This window comes from Asparagus officinalis, chromosome 6 (genome assembly GCF_001876935.1).
Source record: "Asparagus officinalis chromosome 6, Aspof.V1, whole genome shotgun sequence".
Lineage (NCBI taxonomy): Eukaryota > Viridiplantae > Streptophyta > Magnoliopsida > Asparagales > Asparagaceae > Asparagus > Asparagus officinalis.
This window is the reverse complement of record NC_033799.1, coordinates 8,378,295-8,402,969: the sequence shown is the minus strand read 5'-3', so window position 1 is coordinate 8,402,969 and position 24,675 is coordinate 8,378,295. Positions and strand designations below refer to the sequence as shown.

The 24,675-nt window shown below is 37.1% G+C and overlaps 3 protein-coding genes across 4 annotated transcripts; 1 reads left to right on the top strand and 2 right to left on the bottom strand.

Moving 5' to 3' along the window:
- On the top strand, positions 207 to 739 carry LOC109845591. The gene has a single exon (XM_020414863.1). It carries the CDS (start codon positions 258 to 260, stop codon positions 528 to 530), a length of 273 nt encoding a protein of 90 aa, XP_020270452.1. The 5' UTR covers positions 207 to 257; the 3' UTR covers positions 531 to 739.
- On the bottom strand, positions 1,253 to 5,007 carry LOC109845590 (thioredoxin-like 3-1, chloroplastic). The gene is made up of 5 exons (XM_020414861.1): positions 4,565 to 5,007; positions 2,017 to 2,091; positions 1,748 to 1,814; positions 1,570 to 1,587; positions 1,253 to 1,478 (listed from the first exon to the last, which is right to left on the bottom strand). Exons 1-5 carry the CDS (start codon positions 4,843 to 4,845, stop codon positions 1,380 to 1,382), a joined length of 540 nt encoding a protein of 179 aa, XP_020270450.1. The 5' UTR covers positions 4,846 to 5,007; the 3' UTR covers positions 1,253 to 1,379.
- On the bottom strand, positions 6,696 to 17,897 carry LOC109845326 (ADP-ribosylation factor-related protein 1). Of its 2 annotated transcripts, none has more exons than XM_020414565.1 (7): positions 17,730 to 17,897; positions 17,282 to 17,472; positions 14,281 to 14,421; positions 8,921 to 9,029; positions 8,719 to 8,780; positions 7,865 to 7,968; positions 6,696 to 7,200 (listed from the first exon to the last, which is right to left on the bottom strand). In XM_020414565.1, the coding sequence occupies exons 2-7, from the start codon at positions 17,372 to 17,374 to the stop codon at positions 7,098 to 7,100; spliced, it is 612 nt and encodes a 203-aa protein (XP_020270154.1). In that variant the 5' UTR covers positions 17,375 to 17,472; positions 17,730 to 17,897; the 3' UTR covers positions 6,696 to 7,097. The 2 variants fall into 2 exon arrangements, with proteins under 2 accessions (XP_020270154.1, XP_020270155.1); XM_020414566.1 differs by having other exon boundaries at positions 17,282 to 17,431.

The following is a 24,675-nucleotide window of genomic DNA, read 5'->3' as shown; positions in this document are numbered from 1 at the left end:
TACGTAATATTCATCAAAATTTTCAAATCACATGTTTGTTAATTGCTGTTGAATACTTCGTTATAACTAACTTTTTCAGCTTTTTACTTTTTCAACAAGCACGTAAGGGGTACTAAAGAGAAACCTCCTCTTTCCTTCTAACTACAAGCAAGTCAAATTTGAAACGCAACTTGATTTGCTTGCTTATATAGACGTACAAAGGCTACGATGATTCATAGTTCACCCCAAAAACCCCTCATCCTAAATTATTAACAATCATGACGTCTCTTGATGACTTCTCCTTCAACGGCGATCTTCTGATGAAGTTGGCCATGTTTGTTCTGGTTCAGGCTCTGGTTTATTTGATTTTATCGAAATCGTCGAATGTTTTTTCTCCTGAGAGCAAGATGAGGTCTCGTAGCTTCAAGCCTGCAAGATCAGTGAGTATCAGGCGCATGTTAGCTTTGATCTCTGATTTGCCTCCAGGCGGTGAGACTTCTCCTTCGTCGGATTCTTCGGTTCGGGGCAATTCAGCTTCTGCATTCGAGTGAGGATTGTTTAATATGGTTTCGGGTTTTAAATGATTTGTAAGTGATTTGTTGTGTGGCATGTATCATAGACATTCATTTGATTTTTCTTCTTCTTCTTCTTCTTTCAATGGTTGGTTCATTGGTTGGTTGTGTAAGTATTGATCATTGTACGGTTTGTTATTTGTTAATTTTGTAATAATTTCTTTGTATGTAAGTTTGAGTTCTGAGTAGTTAAGAGCAGTTAATTCTTTTATGAAGAGTGTGTCGATTTTGCGGTTGAAAAATGAAAATGCACCCTTTTAGCGTTAAGGGAAAAGTTTTGGGCACATAACCCCTCAAAGTTCACGGTGGTGTTACTATGGAGAGTTAAGTGAGACAAATCCATGGAGATTAGTTAAATAAACGAAGTTCAAGAGGGTTGTATGCAAAACCCCTGGAGTTTGGGGATTAAGTGAGATTTATCCTTTTTCAGATGTTGTAGAGATTCTTCTGCAGAACTTACATGTTTCTGGCATTAGCTTGCATGCACTTGACTTGTTTAGATATCCAAGGTAGGCAAACCAAATCTTTAGAGATTGGGTTAATATAATATGTGAATGATAATTTACTGAAAGGAGATAGAGTTAGTCAGATTATACGTACGCCATAGAGTTCTATCAAATGTCAAAGATATCTTAAAAAATAGACTATAAGATCCACGAAGGAGATTACAAAAAAGTCAAGACGTTCGAAAAAATTTCGAATGAGCAGAAAATTAACTTATATATTTCATCTTTTCTGTATATATATGCAGAAAAAATCATATTTATGTTTAAATGATCCGCATAAATGAAGAAATTAACTGTACAAAAAAGAAGTAGATAAAATATGTTAGAGGTGCTTTTGAATCATTTCGCGCACTTCATCCATCACAAGCCAAGCTTTATGCCCTCCTATTACTTCATCTTTCCACTCTCCATCCTTCCATATCTGCATTCATGTCATACTCATTTTTTATATATGTTTTCATTTACATGAACCATTTAAATGATGATAAATTTGGAATAAGATTAGAACTTACTTGAATAGTTGGCATTTTCTGAACAAATTGATTGAGCAATTCATCCATAGCAAAGGAAAGCAAGGTGGGGAATGAAATTAGGATATTAGACAACTTTAAAGAACTCCATATGCTCCCTACTTTCAATATGTGCAAATGATTTAGAACAAGAATTTAAATTGAAACTTGTTTAACTTACAGAAATATTCCCGCGCTTGACCAAAGCTTGAGATACTTTGTTCACGTCCACAAAATAAAACTTGATTCTGTAAATCAGAAACTAATGAATGTGAAAAAGAGCATTACTTCAAATTTACATGCACTATACCTTAGTGTTAGACTAAGTATTACGCTACTTGATTCTGTATTTTTAAAGAGTATAGTCTTAATCAAAGAACTCAAGCTATGCGATAAAATTTGACTAAGTGAGGAAAATAATAAGCCATCTTAATTACAAAATTTACTTACCTTGGGTGGTACTCAGCAGCAAGCTTCTCCAACTTCGGCTTTAAGTAAATGCATTTTCGACACCAAGAAGCCATCCTATATATAACAAACCACATACATCATTTAGGGACTGCCCCTGTTATTTTATTGAAGAAGCTAGAAATTTTTAGCTGAGTTTTTTTTTTTCAGATTAAAAGAAACAAAATCGTTTGACGAGATACTTGGAACTAGGGTGAAATGTAAACTCTAAGACACCAATTTCAAATTAATTCAGTTGCTAATTATAGAAAATAGTCAAGAGTTAACGCAGGTTAATACTTGGTAGTAGCCAAGATTTAACTGAGCTTTCCAGATTACAGAAACTCATGTGTCATACTATCAAAAACAAATGGAAAAAGTTGTTACATCATGAACCACTTTCTCATGTAGATTGAATAGTGAAAGCATCCGGCCTCAATCTAATTTGAACATACATTCTCATATTCTTCATATTTCTAGTTATATTTTCTAAAAAAGGAGGAAAAAAACGAAACAATTATAGGAAATTTTCTTAAGATTAAAGAAAGCAAAACAGCTTCGTTGCGTGAAATCATACATACATCTCTTCTTAAAACTATGGAATAGACAATTAAATGCATAACAAGGTGACCCCCAAGAAAATTCTTACTCACCGCATGTTAATAAGTATCAATAATTGTTCATAACTACTTATAATACAATTAATTATCAAAGGAAATGCTACAAGGCATATTATTTTGTATCCTGTATCTTCTCTCTCTAAACTAATATCCAAGCTTCTTAGCCTGGTTACTATAAATAAATAAATAAGATGCATCTTAACTACATGATGTATACTGATATAAACTTGTTGGATTATTTGGTCAAAACTGCTTTCCAAAATGAGTTTTCAAACTATATATATATTAACTATAAGTACTTTTCATAAATGCTTAGTAGTCTAGTGCAAAGTTTATGTTTTGATGTTTCAAAATGTCCCTTGTTTGAGGCTTACCAATGGCAAGCCGGGAAGTGTTTTATTTGAATTAATCTCTCATAAGTTATAGTGGGTCGTGGGTCGTAGGCCAATGGGCCGGGGATCGGGGCTAATCGGGCTGAGGCGCTAAGTGACGCTTTGTTAGGCGCACTTTGCACTTTCGCACGGACGCGATGGAGCCGACGTGGTGCCTGCTTTTGCGCCACGTGGCTTGCCACTATGGTCGCCAGGTAGGCCTGCCTCGCAGGGCTGGGGCACGACGCTACGTGATTCGCATGAGGCTGACCCTAGCTTCTCGTAGTTTGACAAAGCGTGTCACTTGGTTCGTTCGACGGACGGTTCGTCTGCAGTATTGACGGTTCGCCTTTTTGACGATGTTCGTTCGTTCGATGAGGTTCGCTGTTTGACGAGGTTCGTCTGTCATACGAGGTCCGCCTGTTTGACGAGGTTCGCTCGATCGATGAGGTTCGTCTGTCATACAAGGTTCGCCTGTTTGACGATGTTCGCTCATTCGACGAGGTTCATCTGTCATACGAGGTTCACATGTTTGATGACGTTCGTTTGTCAAACGAGGTTCGTCTGATTTGCTGAGACGTGACCCTCGCGTTTTGTAGCAACGCGTCCATTGATTGCCTCGTATTTAGGAGTTACTGTATGCAGCAGTTACAACAATAATTAGAGCAAGTTAATACATTGATGTTACAATCTTAATTGTTATTAAGAATTGTAACAGTCATATTAATTGCTAGTGACTCTTGAGCTGGCCTTAGAGGCCTATAAATAGCGCTCTTGGGTAGCTCTTGGTAGTTGCTGAAACTCTCTCGCGAGCATGGAATACGAACATTAGTATAGAATACGAACATCGGTATACACACGCGAGCTTGGAAATCAAACGTCACATCGACGTTGTTGTTGCTGTTGTTGTGCTGTTGTTGCAGAAACTGTGCCCGTAGGAACCCTGAAACCGAAAGGTTTTGAACCGAAAGGTTCTGAGATCGAGGAGATCATTTGCCTTAATTGAAAGGTCTTATAGATCAAGGAGATCTTGATAGTACTGGGTTGGTGCACACCAGAGTACTGTACTGCTGTTCCTGGAAGCAGTTTGGCATTGGGATCCTTGCACCGGAGTTGGCCAAATATTACTTTAAGCACAGCGTTTCACAAACGCACATCAGTTAATTGAAAATTTTAAAATAACAGCACATCATCTTTCACTGTTCAATTCCAGATTTAACCATAATTTCCAACAAAACTCAAACTAGGCCAAACCCAATTAGATCTTTTAACGAGGAACATGCTAACAACAAATAGCATGCACGAGAAAGTATCCAATAGGCCTGGTTCATGATATTAATTATGTGCAAAAAGAATATCAACCTTAAATGATATATAGTACAAATTTCAAACTCTAGGAACACAAGATAATTTTTTTTTACAAGCTGTTAATTCTGTTGATCAAGTCCACTGGATCAAGGATAATTTCTATTACCATTAAAATTTTGATGTGATGAAATATGAAATAAATATTAGAGAGACAAAACAGCATTAAACTTTATTTTAATTACTTAAACTAACCAATCAATGAGGACGGGCTGGGAGGTCTCTTTAGATTGGCTGAGAATATCCTCAAGCTCCTCAACTCCTTCAATGGCTTCCATCTCTAAAGATATTGGCCTTGTATCCCAAAAAGCTCTCAATCTCCTCTCCCTTCTGTTTCCATTTCTGGAAACTGCAGAGACTCCTCCAATGCTAACTGGTATACTAACGCAAGCATTGCTGTTGGCTAAGTAGTTGTTCTGTTCTCTGCAGCATATGCCTCTGTGGATTAAGGAAGGGTTTGGAGCTAAAACTGACATTTTTTGGATTTTTTTTTTCTTTTTTTGTGTAGAAAATTATAGAAGCATTTGTTTGTGTGTTTTTTTTTTGTCTGCAGAGTTTGATTGTAGAAGGGAGAGGAGAGAGAGGGACAGGCCGAGGCTTATCCAAGACTGGGGATGAAAGCAAAGGAGGAGGGGAAAGGGGGGGCCAAAGGTTTGAAATAGGGCCAATGCCAAGATAAATATCTTGGGGTTGTGCTTTTTTGCTTTACGATATTTATTTGACTTATTTTTTCCATAGTCATCAATTGATATAGTTATCTAAAGTAAATTCTAGATGATTCATACGCCAAATCGCAAATAAGATTGTACATCGCATTACGGTTCAAAGGGCAAGACTGATGCAACGAAACAAACTGAGTCCAGTTGCTCATAAGAGGAATATCATCATCAGCGGCACAATCCTTTGAAAATACACACAACTTTTTTTTTTCTTGCGGTCCCAATACATTTAACAAGTCATATGTCAGGGCATATATAAGAGACGAAGTATATAAGTCTAACAAATAAAAATATTTGGGGGGTCACACATAAAAGAATTCCTTCAAAAATTCAATTAGAACATCTAGTCCTTAGCATCAACAGGCCGAGGCGACGGCTCGCCCGTCGGAGGCAGATCAGAGAGGAGCGCGAGAATTCGGCGCATGTTCACAGACGGAGCCCTTTTGAAGCTGGGAGATCTCATAACAGATGAGGAGAAAATTGCTGACGAGTTGGAGAGGATGATGAACACTAGAGCTTGTACGAAGATGAACAAGCAAACCTTCAGCGTATCGTCACTTGAACTCTCGAAGGCCATGAGGGGATCGAGTTTGACGCACGTTGAAACTTTGGAGGAGCAAATAAAATTTGTCAGAAGCTTTTGTTGGTTGGATGGTTACATGTGCAAGGCTTCGGTTCATATATAGGACTGGCTCAGGGCGGCCGCCTCTTTGACTCATTATGCAGGGGACTTCTTTAGAAGTTTCTTATGAAATGTCATTTAAATGTTAATTAATGGTGGAAGTTTGTAGCATTCGAGGTTGATCCTTTGACTTTAAATGGTCTACGGACTTGTGTCTAGAATTTGACTAGCGTGACAATGGAGCTGTTTGTGAGTAATAGATGAGGGCAAAGCTCAGCTCCACGTATAAGGCACGTGGTAAAATGGGTAGTAAGGGAGGAGTTTATTTTTGATTTTGGGTCTTAAATGTTTCATTATTAAAAAGGGTTATTTGCTGTTTAATATCCCGAACTTGTAACCTTTTTAGCTTACCCGGAAGTTTTTAAGATTTGATACTTTGAAGTTTAAAATCGACACTAATTTTACGGTTTGATACCCCCAAAAAACCTTTGTTCCTCACTTCTCCAACTGAAGGAAATTTTGTTTCTCTTTGACTTTTATATGGCGATATTCTTGGATAAAATTAGTGCCGGCGTTTTTGCACTAAGAGTATTAAACAGTCAAAATAGAACTTCAGGATACTAGAATTTAAAAAAGAGCAAAGTTTTTGAGTATTAAAGTGCAAATAACCCTTATAGAAAAGAAAAGAAAATAATGGTATGAGGTGGCAGCAGCTCATTTATCAAAATTAGTTACCAAGAAATATAAATGAGTTACCAAAAAATATGCTAGTGTTGAGGTCTACGTTTTGATGGACCTCACCGCTCTATCTTTCGGTAGCTCATTTACTAAATGTGGCACCACCTCATAACCATCATTCCGTTACTCTACCCCGCTTCCAAATTTGTATTAATCAAGCGGAAGAAAGGAAGGAAATCATCTAACCAGTTGAGTCCCTAGGCACATTTTGAGGGGCAGGAGACTGGCCGGTCGTTTTCAGATCATATTGCAAAAGAATCTCCATATCAATATTATTACCTTCTCCAACTACACAAGATCAAGTTAGTCCCTCAGCAGACAGAGTAACCCAGAGCTTTACCAGCTCGTTCTTTCAGAAACTTAAAAGATTACAAAAACCATCGTAGCCATTTGTATTTGATGCTATATTGAAAAAGTTGTCACTGTAACTAGATCCAAACAATACATGCTGATTTACACAGGTGTGAAGGTTGGGAGCAGTTGATCGCAATTTCTTTGGCCAATATGAGATCGACATAAATGCAATTGACGCAGAAACAAAGCAGATCATGATTCCAAACAGTCTGAATAAAATTTTCACTGTCTCCGCATCATATTTGCCTCAGCTGTAGATATCGTTGATCCAAATTAAGGTTGGGTATGGATGTTACTAAATGTTTCCATATGCACCTGCACGTACCCTAAGCAGTTCTGTTCTTTTACTTCTTTCCATCACCTCCACCAACCAGTCGACAGCCAATTTAATTCCCATCCTACAAAAACGATGACAAGTTTATAATGAAAATTTCCATTAAATTTTGGTAATGTTTCTTTTTTTTCAGTAGAAAGTAATTTAATTCTGATTTTACTACACTAAATAAGACCACCCTATTGCTTGAATAAGCACGCCAAATTGCAATTTGATCAGGTAAAATTCTATATCAGGCTGCTAATCATGACCTACAGAGAACACACCAAGTGAACTTCAGATATCTGCTATAAAAGTCAGGCTTGGATTCAAGGAATCTTCAAAGGCTAAAAGCAATAGATGCACAGACATTGCATTCTCACACTATAGACACCCGTTTAATCTTTCATTTTTTAGCACAACTTGTTGACTACAATTACAAGTTCATTTTTTTCAATTTTGATGACATGTATCATACTTTTGTATTTGTATAATGTGCATGTGATGGTTGGTTCAGAAGATTTTTCTATCCTACAAACTGCAGCCAAGTTTCGTAGAAATTATATTGATAAAATCTGGTTTTGGTGTTTCCATTGGAAAAAAATCAACTGCATCATCATGAGTAATTCAGTTTGAAACGATGGGCTTTCTTTCTTTTCTTTTTTCTTTTTTTTTTCCTTTTTTTGGGGAAAAAACTATGTACAAGAGAAAGATAACATACGAAAGGAACATGAATTTCTTCTACTTACCCACTGTATGCAGAAACAGCTTCAAACATGTGTGCCCTCTCGTCCAACTCTTTGAGATCCAGATATCTAGCAAGTTCTTCAGATGATACAGCTTCAGGGAGATCCTGTTACACATAGCGTCAAGAGGTTTCTCGCTCAAAAAAGCTAATCAAAGGATCATCGCAGGTTCACAACCAAAAGAGCAACCAAGAACCCCACAATGCACATTTCTAGATTATCAGCCCCTGTTAGATATTAGTCTGATATGAAAATTTCAACTCATCAAATCTAGGTTCTCTCGAATCTGTGATGACGGAGCTACAACTTGTGTTTCATTTACAGAAACCTCCATCAAAAGAGCTCATAAATAAACAACTAGATTCAAGATAGTATTCTACCCTTATATCTATCAAACAATTGAACAACCATTATTCAATGTGATGGCAATAAACGCTTAGGCAATGACCTCAATTTCTAGAGGAATAAAATATCCAACAAGGTAAATATGGGCTGGTGAGCTTAGTAAAACTTCACACAAGGTATACGCTAGACATAGTGTATGTAAATGACAGAAAGTTATAAAAAATAAAAACTATACAAACATGATGTTCAACCAGTGCGAATGACCTGAATGTTTTGATCTTAAATTTTTTTAATAACCAGTAGATTGCTAATTGTAGATATACTAGCAGAAATAACACTCGAATTCCTTCAACTGAGACCATGAACGAATGAATCTAGATGTTTGAAAGGTTTAAGAGGTTATAGAAAAACAAAAGCTTAAACTTAAGAAATAATTAATAATCTAGGAAAAAGCTTACACCACGAAGAAAAATATTAAAGAAGGGTGTGAAAAGCAAAAGCTATGTATTCACCTGCTTGTTCCCTAGTATCAGAATGGGTGCCCCTTTTAGATCCTGATGTCGAAGTACCTTTTCTGTAAACCATTGTCTATTATTAGTAATATCAGAATATTAAAGACTCCACTAACTTGCAGCATAAATATTTCCATGCACATGAAGTGTAAGGCCAAAAACACAGTTTAAACAAAAGTTACGTAAAATCATCAGCACTGACCCAATGAAGACTTGGAATCTTCGAAAGAAGAAGGGCGTGAAGCATCTATTACAAATATTATTGCATGTGCCTCGTCATAATACTTCTCCCAAATTGTGCGTAGACCAATCTACATACAGAAGGTAATATATCAGATTTGATATAGATCAAAAGATAAAGGGCAAACAAATATTGAGTTTAACTACGGAAATCTTCATGAGGTTTCCATAACAAAAATTCAGGACAGGAATAGAAGATCCAGGTCATTTGAAGTTGTTGGGGGTCAAATTGCAATAAAGAACTTTAAATTCAGTTGCAACCAGCCTCTATACCAAAAGGATCACGACAAATGTTCACCAGGTTAAATCAACGTACTGTTGTATCATAGTTTCTTCATAACTTCTTTAGGAACAAACACATTCAACTACTTATGCTCATAACCTAATCTTATTTACAAGCTATAATTTCATGAGTGGTCATCATAAGAGTATCACATATCCTCTCCTGAAAATTCCAAGATGAATCAATAATATAGGAGACAAAGAGAAAGGAGAGTAAAAATACAACGTATGACATTTATATTACTTCCAAGTTTGCTTTTCAAAAAACAGCTTTGTTAAATTAAGTATTGGGTATTGGGTTAATGGGCTATTATATGGCAATATATATCTCTCTTATTATCTCAATAAGCAATAAGTTAGGGTTTTGCTCTCTCTATTATCTCTTTCTACATGGTATCAGAGCATCAAACCCTAGCCGTCACAAATCCTCATTCAAAAACCTTAGCCGCCGTTGTCGCTACAATACCACTGCTACAGTACCACCGCTACAGTACCGCCGCTACATTGTCGCCCTACAGCGTGTTGTCTATTCCCTCGACATCTTAGTCTTCAAACTGATGAGAGGATGATTGTATCCCTCGACATTTCAGTCATAGAACTGATGAGAGTGTCTATCTCACGTTATTGAGATATTTCACTTTTATTCTTGTTTCATTCGAGAAACAAGAATATAGAAATTGAGCCTTTGTGCAAACAAAAACCAGGGCTCTCTCCCTCAGGTGATCTCGCCTACGTGGCGTGAGGGCATGACTATCTACCTCTAATCCTGCTCCTGATCTGCTCTTAGTTTATGTTTCAAGAACGGATCTCTACTACTAATCTGCCTATTTGACTACTATTTGTCTCCTATTGTTGCTAAAAAAAATACTACTACTTCGATGTCGGACATGTCCTCCTCTACTACTCCTTCTATTGTTGCTGGTGAGATCTCTGCACCCAAGGTAGTCTTTGGGACTACTATTAAATTGAATAGTGCATACTCTCTACTCTGGGCACAAGCTTTCCGCATCTTCATTGGCGCTCAGAGCAAACTACCACATCTTCTGACATCTTGTACCGCCGCCTGCTGCTACAGTACCGACGCTACAGGACCGTGCTACAGTGCCCCCTACATCGTGTTGCCTATTCCCTCGACATCTCAGTCTTCGAACTGATGAGAGGACGATTGTATCCCTCAACATTTCAGTCATAGAACTGATGAGAGGAAGCCTCGACATTTCAGTCATAGAACTGATGAGAGGAAGAGTGTCTATCTCACGTTGTTGAGATATTTCACTTTTATTCTTGTTTCCTTCGAGAAACAAGAATATAGAAATTGAGCCTTTGTGCAAACAAAAACCAGGGCTCTCTCCCTCAGGTGATCTCGCCTACGTGGCGTGAGGGCATGACTATCTACCTCTAATCCTGCTCCTGATCTGCTCTTAGTTTATGTTTCAAGAACGGATCTCTACTACTAATCTGCCTATTTGACTACTATCTGTCTCCTATTGTTGCTAAAAAAAATGACTACTATTTCGATGTCAGACATCTCCTCCTCTACTACTCCTTCTATTATTGCTGGTGAGACCTCTGCGTCCAAGGTAGTCTTGGGGACTACTATTAAATTGAATGGTGCAAACTATCTGCTCTGGGCACAAGCTTTCCGCATCTTCATTGGCGCTCAGAGCAAACTACCACATCTTCTGACATCTTCACCACCAACCTCAGATCCCACCTACAATTCATGGCTCTCATCTGATTATTGTGTTATGACTTGGCTTCTCAACAGTATGAAAGCACAGATCAGTAGTAACGTTATGTTTTTAACCACTGTGAAGGAGATGTGGGACAGCCTAAAGATTATGGTATCGACGAGATGCATCAGCCTGCAGTAGTTGATGCAACGACGCTATTAGGGTATCGCCGAGATCTAACAGTGTCCAAATTTTTTTCTGGATTGCATCCTACTTTACAATCCCAGGTGAGAGGACATATATTGGGTGGCGATACCATTCTCTCACTGACTGTTATATTTTTCAGAGTCATGCAGGTCTCTACTGGTGTTATTTCTAATACTACTGCACCATCTCCACCTACAATGAATCAGTCTGCTATATTCTCTGGTCGGGGCAGAGGCCGCGGTCGTGATCATGGCCGTGATTCAGGGGGAGGACGTGGCTCCTTTGGTGGGAGGTCAGGTGAATCTGATAAGAGCTCACGTCAGTGTGGTCACTGTGGAAGAACCAATCATATTTCTGAGAAGTGTTGGGAGAAGTTTGGTCGTCCTCAGTGGGCCCAGGTAGCTGATACTGAATCGACTCACTCATCTATTACCGTTACTACTTCTGATGGTCCAGCTGTTACTGCTCCTACTGTTCAGATTTCTCAGGCAGATTATGAGAGGTTACGCCAGCTAGAACTCTCTCAGAACATTCATTCTGTTACTCATGCATCCTCTTCAGGTATGGATGCTTACATAGCTTCTTCTCACAAACCCTGGGTACTAGATTCTGGAGCCTCATCTCATATGACAGGTATAAAGGATCACATTGTATCTTTACATCTTTCTGATAAGTTTTCTTCTATCCGCATTGCTGATGGTACTCTTTCTCTAGTTCGTGGTGATGGAGTAGTTCATGCTATTTCCTCCTTAAAACTAACTGATGTGTTATATGTTTCCAAATTCCTTGTTAGCCTATTATCCATAAACAAGTTTACAAAATAAAATAACTGTAAAGTCACGTTCTTTCCATTTTATTATGTTTTTCAGGATCTAGCAACTGGGATGAAGATTGGTTCGGGGCATGAGAGAGGAGGTATGTACTATTTTGACGATAGTGTGACAAAGACTAGTCTTGTTGCATCACAGTCTGACTCTATTTTATTGTGGCACTGACGTCTAGGTCATCTTTCACTACAAAAACTTAGATCGGTAGTTTCTGTTCAGTCATCTATTTTCTCTTTAGGTTGTGAGTCTTGTGAACTAGGTAAGCATCATTGTGCTACTTTTCAGAGTCGAGTCAATAAACGTAGTAGCTTTGCTTTTGAGTTGGTTCATTCTGATGTCTGGGGTCCTTATCGTGTTCCCTCTGTGAAAGGTTTTCGATATTTTATTATCTTTGTTGATGATTTCACTCGCATGACGTAGTTTTATCTGTTAAAAGAGAGGTCAGAGGCCTCGCACGTTATTGAACTCTTTTATAATGAAATAAAAACTCAATTCTCTACTTCTGTCAGTATTCTTCGTACTGATAATGCTTTGGAATATATGAAAGGTGATGTTTTAAAATTTTGTGCTCTTAATAGCATTATTCATCAGACTTATTGTTCTCACACTTCACAATAAAATAAAGTTGCTGAGAGGAAGCATAGGCATATTCTAGATGTTGCTAGAACACTGATGATACATATGAATATTCCAAAGTATTTGTGGTCTGATGCTGTTCTCACTGCAAATTATTTGATTAATCGCATGCCTTCCTCTGTCCTTGATGGTTTAATACCATTCAATTGTCTTTATCCTGATAAAAAATAATTCTCTATGATTCCCCGTGTCTTTGGTTCAACGTGTTTTGTTCAGGATTTAACTGCTGGTTTGGATAAGTTATCTTCTAGATCCATCAAATGTGTTTTTGTTAGATACTCTCGTACTCAAAAAGAATATAGGTGTTATCATCCAGCCATCAGGAAATATTTTGTATCTGCTGATGTTACCTTTTTTGAGTCTGTCTCCTATTTTTCGTCTGCTTCCACTAGTATTGGGTGTCTAGAGGTACCACTACCTTTCTCTGCTCCTACTATTATTCCATTACCTGTTCCTGTAGCTCTTGCACCGAAGCTTCTACTGACATACTCTCGCCGTCCGAAAGTACATGCCCCTGAATCTGCTTCTGCTGAATCTTCATCTCCAGCTGTCGTTCCATCTCATGTTGAGACCTCTATTCCTTCTGATTTGGATATCCCTATTGCTCTTCGAAAAGGTAAACGGTCTTCCGAAATATCCTATCTCTCTTTTTGTCTCTTATGACCGTCTCAACCCATCTTTTCGTTAGTTTGCTTTGTCTTTGTCCACTGTATCTATACCCAGGTCACATGAGGAAGCTATGTTAGTACCAGATCGGAAGCAAACTATGGATGAGGAAATGAATGCACTACTTTCTAGAGGAACTTGAGACTTGATTTCTCTTCCTACTAGAGCGACTGTGGTTGGTTGCAGATGGGTGTATACCCTGAAATATCGCCCTGATGAATCTGTTGATCATTACAAAGCTCGCCTGGTTGCTAAAGGTTATACCCAGATATATGGCGTCGACTATTTTAAAACCTTTTCGCCCGTTGCTCGTCTCAACTCCATCAGAATTCTTTTCTCTCTGGCGGTTAATATGGATTGGGCAATGCACCAACTAGATGTGAATAATGCTTTCCTTTATGGTGATTTGGACGAGGAGGTTTATATGGAGCAACCTCCTGGGTATGTTGCTCAAGGGGAGAATATTATCTGCAGGCTGAGAAAGGCCATCTATGGGTTAAAGCAGAGTCCTCGAGCTTGGTTTGATAAGTTCAGCAAGGTTATTTCTAATTTTGGTTTGATAAGGCCATCTATGGGTTAACCCTATTTGTATGGCTATATATATCTCTCTTATTATCTCAATAAACAATAAGTTAGGGTTTTGCTCTCTCTATTATCTCTTTCTACAAGCTTCAAGCTTCTCTCTTTTTTCTTAGCTATCTTTTTCTACTAGAAAACCTTTACAATGCCGGTTATTGGGTTTTGCTTCAAACTGGTTTCCCATAGATAAGGTAATGTCATGTTATGGTTAAAAGCATGAGAAGTTCCTATAATATTATCACTGTAATATTATAACTGCAGGAATAGAAATTCCACCAAATCACAATCAACATGGCCATATCAAAATAGATTCTTTTTTAAAGAAAAATATTTTTTCCTCAAAAGTCTTCAATACACACATGAAAGGAAGCTCATGGTTATACAATTATATTAATTAATATACATATAATGTGAGAACAACTCCACAAAATTCAGAATCCAAAGAAACATACCTGACCTCCCAAGTCCCAAAATACAAGTTTTGAATTGGCAGCTTCAATACGACCAATGTTAAGTCCAACTGTTGGAACAATTCGATCAGGAGGGAGCCCTTCCATATTAGTGTATGTGGACTTCAACTTCTCTAGCAAAGTCTAAACAAAGATTATATGTTATCAGAAAGAAAAACAGAACTCTACTTAAACAAGATACGTAATACCTTGAAACCCAATAAACATGAAACACAAACTCATGTATATTGAATGTAAGGAATTAAATAAATAACAAACTTACATGGTTTCAAACATTTCTACATATTGCCTTTTTGTATCAAAACTATTTAGAAGTCACATACACCAGTAGTAGAGAGTAATAAACCAGTTATCTGATGGCTCTAAATCATGTTTCTTATATTGGCGTCAATTTTTATACATTAAGCACAAACTACGGACATACATGCTATGCTACATATATAAATGTAACTATGCTACATATATAAATGTAAGGGTTTTGTGTGCTAGTCCAACATCTGCATATCCAACCCTCTACAACAAAAATCATTACTACACCTGATCCACAAGGAATTGGATGAACGGCACATTATCATCACACCAGACAAAAGGCTAAAGTAGCACATTATTCGCGTATATAGAAAAAGAGTTTGGTCCCTTATACTTCACTTTAAGAATTTAAACAAAAAATCATGAAGTTTGAGAACAAAATTCATGCACCAAGCACGTGCAAAGATCAACAACAAATATGTTGTTTTACTTAACTCTACGATTTAAGGCATGTGATATTTTACTTAAATCTACACTTTCGGGCATATAAATATAAACAAACTTGCTTTTTTGTTTTTCTTAAAGATTTTATATGTAGATTGTATTATTCATGTATGATGTATCAATTGTAAACATGGAAATAAAGCTGCAACCCTTGAAGAGCCAGAACAATGATCAACCATGAATCAAATTGTCCTAATCTGCTGTACCAAAGTTGTTTAAAGAAGTACTAGATTTCTATAACTTGAAGTGCAATCATGAGCTCTAGATGTGGTGTTTACAGTAAATCATGAAATAAGGTTCCTTCCAACTGATAAACACATTTGAACAGTAGCACTGGAACAATTATTTTGATTTACAAACAAAAGAAGATATAGGGGACAGGAGCAAAAAAAGAATAACATGGAATAAACGTAAAGGAAAAGAATTTGTTTAACTCTAAATACATCCAGTAGAAACCCTCTTTAATTACTAAAAACAATAATTAAAAGGTTAAAAAGGGTACTAAACGAAGCTATTCATCCTAGACAATCTAATATAATCTATTGAAGCAATCTAGAAGCTAGTTTCTAAAATCGTTTAGTAATTCTAAGTACGTGTATGATGGTGTATCTATATATGATTTGGTATGTTTATAAGTTTAGATTTCATTTAGAACACCTATGATTTGATATTGCATACACACTATCCGATACGACTATATATCCTCAATATATCATTGGTATCCACTATCTGACATGGAATTTTCCAATGATCCCGACATCCGACATTTAGAACATTGTGCACATTAACATGGCAAAAAGAAATAAACAAGCACAACATATAAGATAAAGGTGATTTGTACAAACACATCCTACATTCATGGGGAGGGCATTGTGATATATTTCAATAATAACATGGAGTACGAGAGAGCAAAAGCCACTTTCTTGAATCCTATGCAGGACCTCAAGAGTAAATGGCCTTCCCTCTTAACCAGGTACAAGATACATTGAGAAAAATACACAAGGTGATGAAAATTCGTCCCTTGGAAAGAAGGTCCTCCATTGGTGAAACAATCATCAATTTAACAACCATAAAACTTTATGTTTTGGTATAACTGCAATGCTCTCTACCATTTTTTTTTAATCTCGCTCACTCCACTTTATCTTGGAGTCTTTCTTTTAGAAGGATTCATCGATTATAAGACCCTAACTCCTCGCAACCTAGAAACCTAGGACGAGCATTCAAGTCTTAGCCATTCACTTTGGATTGAAAAGATCAACTGACACTATGAAACCCAGGACTTAACCAATTATGATAGTGTGGATATCCGTCTGTTTTTGGATAAGAAAGCAGCAGAACAAACTTTATTCCCCGACCAATAACTGTTTTATTCCAAAACTCTTGTTTCTCTTCTCCAACTTCTTAAATTAAATATCCATCATACCACTGACTTGTCCATCTCTTTTAATACAAGACCAATAAAATACACAATACATGATTCAAGTACTGTTTTTGTAATAATGAATATGTATTTGAATCTTTTCAGGGGGATTACTAATCTTTGCTTGACATATGTAATGCAGATTGCAAACTAACATTCCAAAAGTGCTCATTACGACTACACTACTGTATACTTAAACCCCAGCGGGGAACGCCATATCACAACTGGTTAGTGCCTAGCTAGACTAATACAAACAAAGGTTCATAAAATGACTAATTGAAACCTTTAATTCTGGGTGATTCCAATAATGTCTAATAAAAGAAAAGAGAATGAAAACATTCTCGGATGCGTAAACATTATGACAACGATTAGACTCAAATCTCAAATATTTGCAGAACTAACTTTTAGCAGGTGCTTTGCACATGTGCAATAACGAGGTTCATAAAATGACTGTTTTCATTAAAATATGCACAGATTCAGGACCCATTACAGGACTTGTAGTATCAGGGCCTCCATTTTAATTATTTGTCTTCACTTGTCATACACAAGTTCAGTTTCGTGAACCTTATTAACCCTAACCGCTAGAGAAGATAAATTTTTGGTTTGAATAGATCGTTAGAATTTATCATGGAACCTCAAGCAAACATGATGTTAGTCCACGAAATCACTAGAAATTTCTATTATATTACCAGAAACTAGAGTAGGGGTAAGTAAAACAACCACATTATCAATTGACAACTATGCAAATGATGACACAAGCCAAGACAATGCAAAATAAACAGGAGGGAAACAAAGTTAAATAAAGCTTACAGTTTTCCCAGCCTTTTCGACTCCGAGGATAAGTACACGGAACTCGGTCTTGCTGAAAACATGCTTCCAGAGACCATAGAACAATGAAAACATTGTCGATCTTCTTCGCTCAACAATCTACGGAATTGAGCTCTTCACTGCACAAAATTCCTGCTTTTTTTCAACAACAAGAACACTCGTTATCCATTACCCTGCAAATTAAATAGATATATTCATAATCGGTAATTTGATCTCAATTTAGAGCAAAGATGCATAAATTAATCGGTAATTGTTCATCGATCTGGGTCTTATACAAAAATCTCAACAAACAGTGACCATAATTGTTAGTTTGGTAGATTAATTGAGCTCAGAATAACACGCCATCGTCATTTTTAGGGATCAAACGGGATTCAGTATCTATTTCTATTAAAAAAATTACAAAAATAAAATGCTAGGGTTTGAGACTTACGGGATCCGATCAGGATGAAAAGAGAGAGAGAGAGATCCAGTCGGATTCGAGAGAGATGGGGAGAGGAGAGAGTCGGGGATTTTCTATAAATACCAAGGCAAAATTTTACGAGTCCGTCTTCAACGCAGACGGTGGCGTTTTTTGCACATGGCCCCCTCGCTTGAGCTACATAAACAAGCTTCTCCTTTATTTAAGTTTTTTTTTTCCGTATTAGCGCCTTATAACTTTTATGTTATGAAATTGGTCTCTCAAATCATTAAAATTGTTATTACTTCCCCCAATCACTGAGTTATTTAGTATTTGTCCGCATCATGAAATTTTCTATTAGGTCGACAATTCTGAAGACATTTGTTACTCAAATGATTAAAGCGTTTGGATACCATGGCGTTTTTGTCGTTTCTGTTTTTTTTTTCAAAAAAAACAATGAAACGCGTTTGGCAACCGGGGCGTTTTTTTAACTTCACTCTTTACAAAATCCAAAAATTAAACACTTTTCTCAAAACACCAAAAAGGTGTTTTGAGATTCCGTTTTTTTCATCTAAGACGTCGCCGCTCGCTTGCCCGCCACCCGTCCGGCACTACGCCAACCGCCGTAGCGGACGTCGCACCGACGCCGCCGTCGCGGTGCCGCCTCCGCCGCCACCCTGCCCCTCTCCCCGCCGGTCGCCGACCAGGCACGTCGACGTCGCCAGGTCCGTCACGGTGCCACGCGTTACTGGAGCGGGTGGCCCGCCGCCGCGTCGCCCGCGCCGCCGGACCAGTTGCCGCGGCACCGTCCTCCCACGCCGCCGATCGTCGCCGGCTCGCCAGCCAGCTCCGCCTGCTCGCGCGCCCTGCTGCCGCTGCCCGCTTCGCTCGCAGGCGTGCCGGTCGTCGCCGCCGCGGCACGTGCCGTAGTCGCCGCCCGTACAGCCAGCGCCCGCCGAGACTCACCTACCGGCCGTCGTCGCCGTGGCCCGTCAGGCCGCCGCCGCCGCGCCCGCCGCCCGGCCACACACCGCCGCGCCATTGCCGCGAGCCGCCACGCCCTCCGCCGCACCACCGCAGCCGCGCCGTCCGGCCGCCACCGCCGCTATATAATAGTAACTAACAATGGTGTTTTCAAAACACTTTTGAAAAAAAAAACGTCTTGGCATAGTGTTTTTTTAAAAAACACTACAAAAAAATCGCCTTGGTATCCAAAAACACTACAAAGAAATCGTTGGCTATCACTTTCTAGTTGCTAACAACAGATTCTGATACTTTCTGCTACTAAAAAAATGGTGGACAGATCATTGTTATATTACAAACAGCTAAACACTCGTATTGGTATTTTAATTTCACCCCATTTACTAAGAAGTTATTTTAATTAGGCAAACATGTTTTAAGACATTTTAATTGATTCAACTTACCAACAATGTCATTTTTCTCGTCGGCGACCTGTTTTCCGGCGAGAGCTCGTCACGTACGTGACACGTGATGACTTAAACTGTTTTTTAGATGCTGATGTGGCACGGATCTGTCTTATTTTGGGTAAATTAGGATTTTTAGAGTGTTAATTCCTACCTTTAAACACTGTCACGTCAGAAAATCCGTGCCACATCAACAACTAAAAAATAGTTTAAGTCATCACGTGCCACGCACGTGACGAGCTCTCGCCGGAAATCTAGTCACCAACCTTGTTGGTAAGTTGACTCAATTAAAATACCTTAAAGCAGGTTTGCCTAATTAAAATATCTTTTTGGTAAATGATGTGGAATTAAAATACCAATATGGGTATTTAACTTATTACAATCATTGATTCTCAAGTAAATGGTTAAGTTTTTTTTTTCTTCGAGTATAAATTAGGAATGTATGTTATTCATGGGGGTATATATGGTGAGTGTTAGAATTGGAATTAATTGCAATCACCTAGTAGATAATTAACTATTGTGATAAAAAGTAGTAGTCTCAACACGGGGCTATTTGTTTGCTTACATTTTACAACTTTGCATTCGAAAAATGGGACCTACAAGATCAAAATCTTGAATTTTAACTAAATACATTGTTTGGTTAGCATTTTTTTAATCATAAAATTAGAGCTGTCACGTAGGACTAATGATTAATGCATCAATTCTAATTCCCTAGGGGTGGTTAGTCACCTAGAACTTTTTAAGTAGAACTGGGATAATTGATAAAATAAGATAATTTTTTGACACTGGGATAATTTAGTGGAACAATGATGGATAATTGGTAAAGTGGGATAATTTGGTAGGATATTTTGGTGGGATAATGATAGATAATATTATGAAGTTGTATAATTTGGTAGGATAATTTGGTGGGGGTAATGGTGGGTATAAATTACTATTATTAATAATTGTATATTAAAAATAATATAATATTGATAAGCAAATTCTAGTAATAACTATAAAATATAATGCAATAAAGCATCACTATTCATCTCAAATAATAAAAAATTTACAAATAAATAAAAATCTAAATCCCTAGAGTGACTCGACTTCCATCATCTCACATGGCTTCTATCATCCCACATGACATCTGTCATAGAATTTCTCCAAGCTCCTACAGTTGCTCGTTAAGTCTGTAACTTCTCTTCTTTATTGGAGTCATCGTCTGCATCAGCAACATTTCGTGGAGCTTCTAGTGGAGGATCATAAATGTCAAAGTTCAAATCTCATAACATTATAAAGAAAGAAAAATAAGCATTTTTCAGCCATTAACACTTTGGACCAATCTCATCATGATCGCTGAAACCAAATCAGCAAATAAATGAAATGTACACAGGAATCATCCATGGCCGCTAAACAGATGATCGACAGATGAACTATAAATATCCCAATCAATTTACTGAGCCGATTTAATAATAATAGATATAACCATTAACCATTCAATATCTAATCATCAATGTGATCGCAAAGTTGCTTTCTAACTTATAAAAAAAACATAAATAGCCCGCATAACTTTAGCATTAACCCACCAACACTATATTCTTAACCTAAACCACTGTTGTGGAGAGAAAACTTAGATCAAACAAACAATAATAAAGTAATTTAACGTCAAAAAGCTATCAATAAAGTAATACATCTTGAAGATAATAATAAAAGATCTGATCATCACAAAAACAAAGTAAAGACAGAAAAAATAAACGGATGATTGACTTCATGGCAGAAAAATTTTCTAGGCGGAGAAACTAACCAAGAGGGAGGGAGGCGGTGTTTCACTTTTTTTCCCAATTTTATTCTTTCCAATGTGTGAGATAATTTGAGAGAGTAGAACTTATGGTTATATATATAGGTAGTATAATTTGTGGGATAATTATGACCAATTATCCCAATTCTAATTCTAGTAGAATTCTACTTGACTAGCGCACCAGAAAATAATACAGTTCTAGTTCTACAAAAGTTCTACTTGACTAACACTATAAAAAATATATTCCATTTCCTAGTTCTATGTGACTAACACCTTAAAAATTTATCCTACAAATTATCCCAGCTCCAGTTTTAAGTTCTAGATGAATATACTGATTTCACTCTGATTTTATTAAGGCTTATCTAAAAAATAAAAAGAAGCGATATTATACCATACTATTCTCAATAAATTCATGTTCAACCAAATAAGATCTTTTTTCTTAGATTTGTCATCCACAAAATCCTCTTTAATATGCATGCAAATAAACAATATTACAAATATGGATTTTTTTTTTTTAATATGAATCAAATCCCCCGTAAAAGACGGTATCGAAAGCCAAAGAAAAAAATTAACAAGAAAACAGATATTTAATGAGGTTCGGCTATCAAAGCGACTTCAAATGTCTTTGAAGTACAATCAAGTTATGATTTCACTAATAATAGACGAATATTAAAGTCAATCTCCCAAACCCTATTTTTACTTCCTCTTAGGCGGTGTTTGTTTCAAATCCTATAATTTTAGGATATGAATTTCACCATGAGATTTAAAATCCATAGCTAATTTGTTATGGGTTGGGATTCCTAAAACTTTGTTTGTTTCAATAATATTTTGAGATTTGGAATACTATAATTCGTAATATTTTTGTTTGTTTCAAATTTTTTGGAATTTGAAATCCTTAATTTGTCTAACACTTTTGAAATCCGTAATATTTTTGTTTGTTTCAAATTTTTTGGAATTTGAAATCCTTAATTTGTCTAACACTTTTGAAATCCACCCCACATCCCACTGTTTCAAATTTTTTGGAATTTGAAATCCTTAATTTGTCTAACACTTTTGAAATCCACCCCACATCCCACAAAAAAAAAAGGATTTTAAAAAACCTTAAATATAATACTTTTTTTATTATTTGGGGATTTGATATTCTAAAACTTGTTTTGAAACAAACAAGTTTTATGGAATTCTAAAACCCAAAAAAAACCCACTTTTTGATCCTAGAATTTGAAATCTCACCCAAATGCCAAAAAAATTTTGAAACAAACACCCGCTTACTGTCATGTTTCTTTCTCTCTCTTTCTAATACAAAAATATTTATATCATACGTTTCGGTCTACCGGCCAAAATTAAAAAGGAAAAAAAAAACCCCAACGACCTCACAATCCAAAATTCAAACATTGAAACCTATATAACATGACAAGTGGTCCGGATGGTTGGAAGATTCCAATACGACTCGTGTATCTTGGATTCTATTCTAGACTGGATTATTAAAAAAAAAAACTAGGCAACACAGTATCAAACTCTTTCATCATTCATCTTACTGCTGCTACTACTCAATCTAACCCTACAAACCGGACAACTCAACGCTTCTTCGAACCACCGATCAATGCAGGCGGCGTGAAAAACATGGCTACAGCAGCCTGCAGCGGTCGCCCTGCGCAAACTCTTCGATGCATATGCAGCACTCGCACCCGAAAACGGAGCTCTGCTTGACGTCGTATCCGAACGACGCCGGCATCAACTTGTCAAGCCTGCGCCTGTCGATCTCTCGCTTCGCCCATCTGCGTATTATAGGGCAAAATACGTACGACAGAACGAATACGCCGAACAAGACCGAGAGTACACCGGAGAGGTAATTGACGGCGTACATGAGAACGATTAATTAGAGAGTTTAATAGTGGTGGTAATTAATTTGAGAAGGAAGGGGGTGGAGGATGTAGTAGGTGTATTTGTATGCGAGCGACGAGGGAAGGCAATATGGTGTGGGATAAGGAGTCCGATTGCAAGTCGGTATATATGGGTTTTATGAATTATGAGTTTGTAGTCCTAATAGAACTAGGATTGGAAGTTGTTTTTTTGCTAATTAAAATAAATATATAACTGGTTAAATAGGGGAAGGGTGTGTTCGGTAACTTTATAAAATTGGGTCACAACAAATCAGTTCTTTTCAAACTAGTGTAAGGAACAAGTGTGACCTAATTTTAGTCGGTTGCCAAACAAAGCCCTCAAGGTTCGGCTAGAGTTCAGATATTTCTATCTTTCTTTTAGATGTTTCACATATCTCTGTGTTTTACGGATAAAAAAATTTTACAAGGATAATACTAAAATGAGATGCGATAAATTGATATAGTACACCACTTAATTTTTGAACCGAAGGGGATATATGGGGGGAAATATAATTTATTTAGTTTTCAATATACACCAATTTAATGTCACTTGCACATGCAACGATGCTACTATAGACATAAAATCATTCTTTTTCTTGTTTTTCTTTTTCAGTGGAGTAGATAAGAAAGAACTGTTGTCTTTCTCTGTCTCTCATCTCTCCGTTACTAGAGTAAAAAAGATCCTATAGAAGAACCTTTGAAAGAAAATCTTGCAACGAGAAAGTAGAGACTGATTGCTATTGTTGTATAGATTTTTAAATTGATAACTGTACTAATATAATATTAGGATTGAACTAATATAACATGAATAATTTCTGTTACAATAATTAGATTGTACTGATTTAAAACTAGTGTGAACACCGTGCAAAACACGACATATTATTTTTTTCCCACTACAGTAACCCCGGTTTAAAACGATACAGTTATTTTTTGGATTGCTACAGCATATTGTCTCTGCTATAGTGATTTTTAAAAAACTACAGTGTCGTTTTTCAAAAAAAAAAATACTACAGTATGTCGTTCCGTGTTTGCTTCAGTAATAAATGTTACAGTAAAAGTTACTATAACATTGATGTAGCATGGATAGTGAATCTTGGGTTCTCCCATTTGTATAGAGGAGTAAATTAGTATGATACGCTACAGTCACACTATCTTTATTACTTCACGTATGATTCTCTAAAAAATGGATTGATACCTTGTTACTACATTGTCATTACACGGTGTAGTATATTGATTGAATTGATTAAGAATGAGTAGCGGAACACGAGTGCAATATCCTTATTAATTTGTGGCAAAATTATCAAATTGATATTTTTTAGGCCTACTTAATCGAGTTGGTATTTTTTTTTAGCTCCGGCGAGTTTTTGATATTTTTTTCTTAGACCTATTATCAAATAGACCCAAAAGTTGACCGCCAGCTAAAAAGAATAGTTTGGTCCTTTAAATCTTTAGTGGTTTGATATTAGCCCCTCAAATCATTGAAACTTGACATCTTGCCTCCGCCTTACCTCACTTGCGCTCCACCGCCTTCCTCTTCCCTTTCACGTTCTTCGACGCTTCGTCCCTTCTCAAAACCCTCAAAATCCCTGACCCAAAACTCCTCCATCTCCTCCCACCTCACCATGGTGGAGCTCAAACCCCTCACCCACGATCCGTCCCTCCACGAGAAAACATGAAAAAGGTGAGGAGGGAGGGAGGGAGGGGGAGATGAATTTCAGTGATTTGAGGGGTTAATATCAAACTACTGGAGATTTGAAGGACCAAAACCTATTTTTTATTAGTCGGCGGTCAACTTTTGGGTTTTGGGTCTACTTGACCATCGGGCTAAGAAAAAAAACCAAAAAGTTGTCGGAGCTATAAAAAAATATCAAATTGGTTAAGTGAGTCAAAAAAAAACC

Excerpts from the sequence above, each read along its gene's own strand:
- LOC109845591 (XM_020414863.1), top strand. The coding sequence starts at position 258 with ATGACGTCTCTTGATGACTTCTCCTTCAACGGCGATCTTCTGATGAAG.
- LOC109845326 (XM_020414565.1), bottom strand. The coding sequence starts at position 17,374 with ATGTTTTCATTGTTCTATGGTCTCTGGAAGCATGTTTTCAGCAAGACC. Across the intron at positions 9,030-14,280 it reads TTTGGGACTTGGGAGGTCAG|ATTGGTCTACGCACAATTTG; the intron begins GTATGTTTCTTT and ends TTCTGTATGTAG. Across the intron at positions 8,781-8,920 it reads AGATTCCAAGTCTTCATTGG|AAAAGGTACTTCGACATCAG; the intron begins GTCAGTGCTGAT and ends AATGGTTTACAG.
- LOC109845590 (XM_020414861.1), bottom strand. The coding sequence starts at position 4,845 with ATGTCAGTTTTAGCTCCAAACCCTTCCTTAATCCACAGAGGCATATGC. Across the intron at positions 2,092-4,564 it reads CAGCCCGTCCTCATTGATTG|GATGGCTTCTTGGTGTCGAA; the intron begins GTTAGTTTAAGT and ends TGTTATATATAG. Across the intron at positions 1,815-2,016 it reads GCTGCTGAGTACCACCCAAG|AATCAAGTTTTATTTTGTGG; the intron begins GTAAGTAAATTT and ends TCTGATTTACAG.